This window comes from Brassica napus, chromosome A5, assembly GCF_020379485.1.
Source record: "Brassica napus cultivar Da-Ae chromosome A5, Da-Ae, whole genome shotgun sequence".
Taxonomy (NCBI): Eukaryota; Viridiplantae; Streptophyta; class Magnoliopsida; order Brassicales; family Brassicaceae; genus Brassica; species Brassica napus.
In genome coordinates, this window is record NC_063438.1 from 8,417,275 (window position 1) to 8,427,445 (window position 10,171).

Below are 10,171 nucleotides of genomic sequence, written 5' to 3' on the forward strand. Positions count from 1 at the left end.
GGATCCCAAATAAATATCATAAATATGATAAGAGTGGCCTAAAAATAATGTGAACAGATAGCTTATGGTTTTGAGAAATATTCTTGGTCGCTTCATGACAACCTTATTACTCTTCCGAGAAACTTAATATTTCAAAGTACTAATCTACTCTATTTTGAATGATGTGTGTTCGTCATTTTAGAATGAATAGTATGAGTTCGAAGTTTTGAGATTAAATAGGGAACATGTATGAGTGTTACCCATGTTTTGCTCAGTTAAGACACTATCTGTCTTTTTCTTTGTAAGTACAAAACAGAGGATAGAGAAGAAACTTTGTGATGCATGAGAGTCTCTCCGAGAGAGATTGCTGCAAGCTGATGGTGCTGTGGCTTCCGGGTAGAAGAGTGGTGCTCGCTAAGGTTCTCGTGTGTAACTGAATCTTATTACAACAATGACAATGTAGACACGCTTATATTTTTGGATATAAACTCACAGTGTGACAATTTTTATTAGAGAGCAGACTTTAAGAGTTCAAGGACAGTTGCATGAAATAAACACGAGAAGGGCATTCTCAAGCATGTGGTTGATAGGAGAAACCGTTAACGGTGAGGCCTCCATCAACGCAAATTGTTTGACCAGTTATATAAGACGCCGCAGGTAGACACAAGAAGACCACCAGTGATGCAACTTCATTTGGCTCTCCAGCACGACCAAGTGGAGTTCTACCAAACAATTCCTCCTTGAAACTGACGTCATCAAGATACTTTAAGAAACAAAATTTGAGAGGGGATTAGAGGAAATGAGGTTGGTAATTCCAAAAAAAAGTAAAAGTTGTCTTGTTGATTTACTGGTTGAGACAGAGGAGTCTTGATAGCATTAGGAGCAACAGCGTTGGCCCTTATGCCATCTTTTGCCCATTCACATGCCAAATTTCTTGCTAGCTGATTCAGAGCTCCTGTAAAACACTTTTATGTGGATTCAACAAAAGAAAAACACTTAATCTTGTCTCTAGTAGTACTTTGGTTACCTTTTGCTAGACTATAAATGGATCCACATTCAAAAGATACAACCCCAGCAACAGATGAAATGAAGATGATGCTTCCATAGCCTGAAGCCTTTAGGAGAGGATGTGAAAGCTGGCAAAAATGGAAAGCAGGTTCCAAGTTTGTTGCAATATGGAAATCAAAATCGTCTGCATCATATTCTGTCGTTGGCTTTAGACGACCTCCACCCACATTGTTCACCTATGGTGAACATAAAAAAAGTTTTCTTTGAATGTAAATGCTTAGTTGTTTCTATATCAATGGTCATTTACTTACGAAAATATCGAGCTTGCCATTGAACAGGGAGGAGACAGTTTGCATCAAAGTTTCTCTCTCGGGTCGAGAAGTTACATCACAGACTGAACCACTCACTTTAAACCCTTTCTTTTCCCATTCGCTTAAACTTTTATTAAGCAGTGTTTCAGATATGTCGCAAACATGGATTTTAGCTCCAAAACCAGCTAACTCCTCTACTATGGCATACCTAGACGTATTCCAAAAAATTAAATTACTTGAAATCTTGGTATTCATGATAATATAGAGAGAAGAAAGACGAACCCGATTCCGCTGCCTCCACCAGTTACAAGAGCAGTCGTACCTTCAAGACTCCATCTTTTATCCATTTTTTTTTAATGTGGCTAGCAATGGTCAGAAATGGCAGATATTATAGTGTAGATCAGATATGTGTGAATAAATGAGTATGTTTGGATGTGTGGTGGGAATGTTATGTGAGACAACATGCCAAAAATGTCCGTCGTCCCGTGAATAAAGTAATGTTACTAGTCAAAATCTTGGACGTAAACAAATTTGTCGTTCTGTGACGACGAACCTAGAAAGTCTGAACGGTGAACAACGTTTTGTCGGAACCAAATTTTACAAGTTTATTAGACTAATAACTACAATGTTGGATTATGGTTTCAATTTTATTGGATGTCCCCAAAGGGACCTCTTACATTTTCATGAAAAGCTATTAAGCGTACGTAAAAGATGTATAATACTTGTTAGAGATTAGAGAAAGGATCATAAAAGAACCTAATAAAAATTATAAGAGTGGCCTAAAAATAAGGTGAGCAATAGTTTATGGTTTTGAAAAATATTCTTGGTCGCTTGACAACCTTATTACTCTTCCGAGAAACTTAATATTTCAGAGTGAAAATAATAATAATAATAATAATAATAATAATAATGATAATAATTCAAAGTACTTCTCTACTCTATTTAGAATGATGTGTTCGTCATTTTAGAAAGAATAGTATGCCTTGTTTGTTAAATAAATGCTAAGCAAATATATCTCATGACTTATTGCTGAATACACATTAACGAAACTTGAGAGTTTAATTTTCGTTTATACATATATGGAACGTTATTGTGAGATATACATATACATTTTGCATGAAAACTTCTCTTAATTTGTACTTTATATATTTATGCATCCAACTCCGCAAACTCCAAATAAGAATTGAATGGTCAAAGTCTGCTTTTTCTTCGTTTTAAAAGAAAAATTATAGAGAAAAAGACTAAAATAGCACTAAATCAAATTTTTGTTCCCAAACTAGTACTCAAGGTCAAAAGTCACAAAAATAGCACTCAAGAGATGGGGTTTAGGGTTTAGAATTTAGGGTTTAGAGTTTAGGTTTTAGGGTTTAGAGTTGAGAAGTGAGGTTTTGGGGATAAGATTTCAAATTTTGAAAAATAAAAAAATTTAAATTTTTCAAAAGATAAAATGCTATTTTGGTCATTTTAGTTTTTGAGTGCTATTTTGTGATATAAACTTAGAAATGTGCTATTTTGGAGATTTGCCCAAAATTATTCATCTTTATTTTTTATAGGAATACTAATATTTGAAGTTCATTGTTTAGCAGTTTCAAGATATATTCATCTATTTCTTATATAGGATAGTGGCCATTACCAAAACCAACGCATTTTCTAGGCGACAGATACTGTGACGTTGTAATCATATTTTAAGTTGTGTATATAAAAACTAATGTCATTGTTGCAATTATTTAGATTAGAAAGGAATTTTGGAGGAAAGACCAAATGAAACTTTCAAGGATATTAACAAAAATATTTGTTTAGCCAATTTATAAGAAGTCAAATGCTCACCTGAGGTTTGTGTAGCGTCTTGGTATAAACAAAAAAGGTTTGAATATGAAATAGTCGAGCTTTCTTGAAGCTATAAATAGATATAGCAACTGACACAAGTAACTTCAAACTCTAAAACAACATAAAATGGCCATTACCTCCAAATCCATAGCTCTAACAATAATCTTCCTATTACTTTCTGTTTCTTGCGCCTCAAGTCAACAAGAAACCAAGTTTCTTAACCATGGCTTTCTTGGTGCTAACCTCCTCAAGTTCGGTTCTTCCATTGTCCACCCTAGTGGCCTCTTGGAGCTGACAAACACTTCGATGAGGCAAATTGGTCAAGCTTTCCATGGCTTTCCCATACCCTTCTCGAAACCTAACTCTTCGAATTCGATTTCTTTCTCCACAAGTTTCGTCTTCGCCATCACTCCAGGACCCGGCGCACCAGGCCACGGCTTGGCTTTCGTCATTTCACCCTCCATGGACTTTAGCGGAGCCCTTCCCAGCAATTACCTAGGCCTCTTCAACACCTCCAACAATGGAAACTCCTTAAACCGCATCCTCGCAGTTGAATTCGACACCGTGCAGGCCGTTGAGTTGAGCGATATTGATGATAATCATGTTGCTATCGACCTAAACGGAGTGGTCTCCATTGAGTCTGCAACAGCTGCATACTTTGATGACCGAGACGCGAAGAACATAAGCTTGAGGCTGGCAAGTGGAGACCCAATCAGAGTCTGGATCGAATACAACGCGACAGAGATGTTGCTCAATGTCACGTTGGCTCCTCTAGAACGTCCAAAGTCAAACGTGCCTCTTCTCTCAAGAAAAATGAATCTTTCCGAGACTTTATCCGAACAAAACTATGTTGGATTCTCTGCAGCCACAGGAACCGTCACGAGCACGCATCTTGTTCTAGGCTGGAGCTTCAGCATAGAAGGGAAAGCCACAGAGATTGACCTAACAAAGCTTCCTTCTATTCCAAAACCGCCTTCTCCACCGTCTCCATCCTCAACTCCTCCAGTTTCAGTCAAGAAGGATTCGAACAACACTAAGCTCATCATAATCTTCGCTGCATCAGCAACAGGCGTAATCATGATCCTGGCTCTCTTAGGGTTTTGGCTCTTCCGTAGAAGGCAAGTATTCTTCACAGCAGGCGCAAGAAAATTCTCTCACCAGATGATATCAAGCGCGACGGGAGGTTTCGACAACTCTAGACTTCTCGGAGAGAGAAACTCAGGAAGTTTCTACAAAGGGAACCTTACTCCTACAGAGATTATAGCAGTGAAGAAGATTACTTGCACCACAAGGCAACAGAAGACAACCCTAATAGGGGAGATAGCTTCTATCTCAAGGCTAAGACAAAGAAACCTTGTTAACCTACTTGGTTACTGCAGCAAAGGTAACGAGGTTTATCTCGTCTACGAGTACGTCCCCAACGGTAGCCTAGACCGGTTCTTGTTCAGCAATGACCGACCGGTTCTCACATGGTCAGACCGGTTCTGTATCATAAAGGGTATTGCGGCAGGACTTCAATACCTTCACGGCGAGGGTCAAAGACCTTTGATTCACGGAAACGTGAAAGCCAGCAACGTACTCTTAGACGAAGAGCTACACGCTAGACTAGGAGACTACGGACAAGGAATCAGGCACAGCAGCACCACGGGACACGTGGCTCCGGAGCTAGTCGAGACAGGGAAGGCTACGCGTGACACAGACGTGTTTGGTTTTGGGGTGTTGGTTATGGAGATAGTCTGTGGAAGGAAAGCCATAGAGCCGACAAAACCACCTGAAGAGATCAGTTTAGTGAACTGGGTGCTTCAAGGGTTCAAGAAAGGCGATCTTTTACAGAGATGCGACACGAGAATGAACAGAGACGAGTTGGTGGCTAGAGAAGTGTTACTGGTTCTGAAAACCGGACTTCTGTGTGCTAACCGGTCTCAGGAAGCTAGGCCAATGATGAAGCAAGTAGTTGGGTATCTCGACGGTACAGAACGTCTCCCTCATGACGACTAAAAGAGGTTGTTGTATTTGAAGCATTTTCGTTTTGTGGTTGTGTGAATTTAAAGATATGACCAAAAGTATTAAGCATGATGCATGTGAATAAAACAAGAATTGTATACTCCATTTGTAAATTTGAAAATAAGAAAGATAATACATTACTTTGTCTTGAATAATGGATACAATAAGTAGTGTGTGTGGCTATAACACAAGTCTCAAGAAACTTTGTGAAAATTTGACCCAAGAAAAAAAAAACTGTGTGAAACCAAATGTATTTTAAATGCAGTCTTTAGACAAAGCAAGGAAACAAACACGACAACAAAATATCCAAGGTGTTGGATCTTACGCTACACCTAAGCCACAGAGACTCCTCACACTAAATCTTCATCATTTCTAGACAGCACTTTCAGATTAGACGATCAAGTAATGGGCAACATAGCAGCGCTTCAGCTTGTGTTAAGTATTGGATTTAAAAGGGTAACGTATTAAATACTTCTGTTACAAGATATTGCAGTTTGGTAACGAAACATAGAAATTACCATTGTTCAGAAAAAATATATATAGGAGACACAACTGACAGAACAGAACAAAAGGTTGAAAATATGTTAGGATTTAAAACAAACAAACAAAAGCCATGACCTGCCGATTCTCACATGGTTAGATCGGTTATGTATCATAAAGACAATTGATAGCAACATACTATTAGACAAAGAGCTAAACTCTCGAGTATGAGACTATGGACAATGAAGCAGACACAGCTCAGGACATTCAGCACCAGAACTAATCAAGACGGGAAAATTGCAAGAGCTTAAGGTCAGGCCTATGCTAATCTAAGACGCACAAGAAAAGAGATTGTGTACTTCACCTTAACCAAGTCAAGACATAAATGAGATAAGCCACTTTCTTAGCCAAGTCCTGTAGTTGACACTACTCATCTAACAACAAAATCCCAAAGGACAAGCATGTTTCAGTATCAAATGGTATGTGACAGTTTATTTATGCAATATTACTACATAGAGCAACCGCATGAAGATGGTTGAGCATTCTAATATCAAACCCCAACTCAAAGCTCTGAATAAGCACATTCCCAGACAATCACAATACCAAATAATAATATATAACTCAATGCAAGAAACTTTTACCCGAAGATCAGAGCCATCAAATGTCTGCAAAAGTCTGTACTCAAGAATAGCAGCATAGTAATATCAGCCATCAAGTTGCTGCCACCAACAAACAGACTGACATAAGAAAGTTTGCAACATGTAAGACGTAGCACCACATGAAACATAGAAAAAGATAGTAAAGCATTGTATCTTCAGAAAAAAGATGTTCACATGACGCTGGATACTCCTCAATAACGAGATAAGGATTTAGTGGCTGATGCCCTTCTTTGCTTTCAGTGACTCCAGTGCTTTGTTTCGCAACTCAATCTCAAGCCTCTTTGGATCCGACTCCTCCCCATTTTTACTCTTCTCAGCTTCGCCTTCTGACGAATCAGAATACTCTCGATTCTTAAGTTTCTGCTTCTCACCCCGACGTTCTTCCCTTTTACGACGTCTCTCCTCTCGCCTGCGTTTCTTCTCCTCCTTTTTCGTTTTCTTTTCCTCCTTCCTTCTCCTTTTAGCTTCCTTCCTATCCTCAAGGTCAGAGTCGGAACTGCCGTTACTATCTGAGGCTGCTTCGTCCCTCTCAGACCTTTTAGTCTTTCTTCTCTTTTTATCCTTAGAATCAGAATTAAGTTTTGCATCCAGGTCGCTGTTATCCTCTTTCTCAACTTGCGAAGGACGCTGTCTCTTTCCTTCCACATTTTCTACTCTACCGAAGTCCTTATCTGAAACTGGAGACATCTGTGAACCGTGGTGCATTCTGTGACTAGAACGTCTCTCTGGCAACTTTTCACTGTTAAGAAGTTGAATAGACAAACATTTAGCTTACAATAAAATATTATGTCAAAAGATTATCATTTGAAAAAAGATCAAAATGCACCTCTTTCTCTCTTGCGCCTTAGCATGTTCAACACGTCCAACTTCTTGTACCGTCTCTGGTAATTGTTTCCTAGACAGCTTGGACTTTTGATCCCTATCCTCTCTACAGGCAATAGACAGATGGGTCAAGGAGTTAACAGCTATTGATAAAAAGCCTTTACCAAAATAAAAGGGTGAAAGGAGTCACCAAGAGCATACCTATCTCGCATTTCAGATGGATGTCCCGGAGATCTTCTGTCCCTCAGGTGTTTTCTTCCACTAGGTGAGGGAGGTCTACGGCGAACAGGAGGCGAGGGAGACCTAGACGAAGATCTGCTCCAAGATGGAGACCGTCTCCTTCGGCTGTCATCAGGTGATCGTGAACCAGATGGAGATCTTTGACTTCGCCGGGTGACAGGTTTTGGTGATCTACGCCGAACAGGAGAGCGCGCTTTTTGATGTCGAGAGGGAGGAGATCTACCTCGACCTCTGACAGGGGACATAGATCCACCCTGCTTGTCATGTGAAGGGGATTTTGCCACAGGACGTCCAGCTGGAGATAGGGAGCCTCGCTCTCTGGCAGGTGTCAGTGACCTGCGCCTTCTAACAGGTGGAGATGGTAACCCATTTTTCCTACCAGGAGGGGACAGTGAACTTGATGATGGTGATTTAAGATTATTAGCTGACTGAGGTCCTCCTAGCCTCATTGGTGATGGTGATCCTGCACGCCTAGGAGGTGGTGAAGGCAACCTTTGCCCAGCGGGTGGTGAAGGCAATCTTGGCCTAGCGGGTGGAGAGGGTAACCTTTGACCAGCGGGTGCCCTGCGGCTACCCACTAGTGACGGAGATCTCCCTGGTGAATCAGACCTTTCCCGCTTAGCCAGTGGTGATCGTGACCGTGATCTGTTACGCCTGTAGAGTGGAGATGGAGACCTGCGCCGTCTAGCTACAGGTGAAGGAGACCTGCGCCGCCTAAATGGTAATGGGGACCGCTGACGCCTAGCAGGCGGTGATGGTGACCTGCGTCTCCTAACAGGAGGGGATGGTGATCTGCGTTTCCTAGCAAGAGGGGATGGTGATCTGCGTCTCCTAGCAGAAGGGGATGGTGACCTGCGTCTCTTAGCAGGAGGGGATGGTGACCTGCGTCTCCTAACAGGTGGGGATGGTGACCTGCGACGCCTTGAAGGGGGTGATGATTGGCGGCGTCTCTCAGGTGTAGATACACGGCGGCGCCTTTGTGGTGATGGTGACCTGTGACGTCTGATCGGTGACCGCGACCTGCTTCCATAAGGAGAGCGTACCCTACGCCGCCGAGGAGACAGAGACCTACTCAAGGAACGTGACCTGGATCGACGCCTTGAATATGATGGTCTCCGCTTTCTAGGTGAGATGGAGGCATCTGACGATCGAGACAGGCTCCTTGATTTCCGTCCACTGTTGTACAAGATGAGCTATTAGCAAAAACTGCAGTTGTTTATAAATTAACCAACGCGTTGAAAAACAGAGGCTACAATTTCACTGGATTCATGAAAAGTAACTACAGAAGGCACATACCCAGAAGAACTTCTTGATCCTGAATTTGTTCTGCTGATCGACCTCGAACGTGAACCTCTACAAAGAAACCAATTAGTTAGACTCGCATATGCTAGAAGGCTAGACTAAATTAAGACTCCAAGTACACACCATAACAAAGAACACAAAGAGCAAACAGTGATGACCTAAAACTTGAGGTGCACTATCGAACTTCAATAAGATAACACAATATAGGTATTAAGAGAACTCTACCTCCTCCTTTCGTTGGCTCCTCCAACCTTCTCATCAACCTTTCTCTCATCCTCTGGACGATCTCTTGAAGGTTTTGCCTCCATGGCATTTGTCACCTTGTGTTCAACGCCGCTGTCCTACAGTAGTTTGAGGTAAAGCACATGAACCCTTATAATTGCAGAAGCTCTAAATAACATGAAAAGAAGAGGGGTTAAGAAACCAAAGGAACATCTATAAAGACCGAAACTCTAGCATGAACAAGTTAGTCTTACAATTTTCCCCTGTATGTCATCCTCATAGCACTTCCTCCTCCCAATTTCATTAACTAACTTATTGTTCTCATCTGCTTCTGCTTTTTTCCTTGCTTGTTCCTGCCACAAAAGAAGAGAGTCATTCACCATCATCAAAATCCAAACTTTTCTACAACAATACCTTAAACTTGATGGTTTCAGCGACAGAAGCATCAAGAAACTGCTGCGGGACACCACTAGAATTACTCTGGGCGCTGAGAAGAAGAGTCCAGAGCTCTTTCATGAACTTGACAGTGTTCTTCTCCATGAAGCCAGTGATAGCTATCTGAATCTCCTTACCGTTGACGACCTTGTTATCAAGAAGACCGTAGATGAAGTTGATGAGGACTTCATCTTCGAAACCAAGAAGCTCAGTGACTCTAGTCGCAATCCAAGGCTTCATAACATCCATCTTCACCTTGCTCACATCAACCTGAGGATAATCACAACAATCAAAACCCTATCCGATCTGATTTTTTTTAGAATTCAAGAAAACTAACAAACCAGAGTCTCCAGCTCCGAGGCGAATTTCTGGCTCTTCATCAGCTTGGCTTGCTTGTTGGAGAACCGAGTGTCCTGGTCCGCGGTAGTACCCTGAATCGAAAAGAGGAATCAGATAAAAAAAAAAAACAGAGCGAATTGCGTCGATCTGGATCTAAGATGATCGGGGACTCACCCGGAAGAATCCGCCAGACATCTTTGTGGAAGCGACTCTTTCTTCCCTTCCCTATGATGAGAAAGATGGAGAAGGGGCTTGGGAGTTTTTTCGAACCCTAAAACTCTCTACTGAAGTTTTAGTTTCCATTTTTACCCTCAGATTTGTATTTAAATGACTTTGTTGCCATTTTGGAGGACATCGTATAACGTAACAAAATTATTAAGACTATGGGCTGAAGAAAGTAGTAGAAGCCCAGGCCCATAAGCCCATACTAATGTGAACATGCGTGAAAAAGCAAGCCAAGCTGACGAAGAGCCAGAAAATTCGCCTCGGAGCTGGAGAATTTGGTTACGGAGGCTACCGCGAACTATGGCCAAGCTTTTAACG

The 10,171-nt window shown here is 41.4% G+C and overlaps 3 protein-coding genes across 4 annotated transcripts; 1 reads left to right on the forward strand and 2 right to left on the reverse strand.

Moving 5' to 3' along the window:
* Window positions 1-399: 399 nt before the first annotated feature.
* On the reverse strand, window positions 400-1,755 carry LOC125609447 (tropinone reductase homolog At2g29310-like). The gene is made up of 5 exons (XM_048780900.1): window positions 1,581-1,755; window positions 1,299-1,506; window positions 1,007-1,223; window positions 828-934; window positions 400-742 (listed from the first exon to the last, which is right to left on the reverse strand). Exons 1-5 carry the CDS (start codon window positions 1,643-1,645, stop codon window positions 551-553), a joined length of 789 nt encoding a protein of 262 aa, XP_048636857.1. The 5' UTR covers window positions 1,646-1,755; the 3' UTR covers window positions 400-550.
* Window positions 1,756-2,753: 998 nt separating this feature from the next.
* On the forward strand, window positions 2,754-5,813 carry LOC125609451 (probable inactive L-type lectin-domain containing receptor kinase III.1). Its single transcript, XM_048780906.1, has one exon. It carries the CDS (start codon window positions 3,252-3,254, stop codon window positions 5,121-5,123), a length of 1,872 nt encoding a protein of 623 aa, XP_048636863.1. The 5' UTR covers window positions 2,754-3,251; the 3' UTR covers window positions 5,124-5,813.
* Window positions 5,814-6,209: 396 nt separating this feature from the next.
* Window positions 6,210-9,948, reverse strand: LOC125609450 (serine/arginine repetitive matrix protein 1-like). 2 transcript variants are annotated; one of them, XM_048780905.1, is made up of 10 exons: window positions 9,803-9,948; window positions 9,631-9,720; window positions 9,269-9,559; window positions 9,109-9,207; window positions 8,858-8,973; window positions 8,627-8,683; window positions 7,292-8,506; window positions 7,095-7,196; window positions 6,443-7,007; window positions 6,210-6,328 (listed from the first exon to the last, which is right to left on the reverse strand). In XM_048780905.1, the coding sequence occupies exons 1-9, from the start codon at window positions 9,821-9,823 to the stop codon at window positions 6,479-6,481; spliced, it is 2,520 nt and encodes an 839-aa protein (XP_048636862.1). In that variant the 5' UTR covers window positions 9,824-9,948; the 3' UTR covers window positions 6,210-6,328; window positions 6,443-6,478. The 2 variants fall into 2 exon arrangements, with proteins under 2 accessions (XP_048636862.1, XP_048636861.1); XM_048780904.1 differs by having other exon boundaries at window positions 6,210-7,007.
* Between the last annotated feature and the right edge of the window lie 223 nt (window positions 9,949-10,171).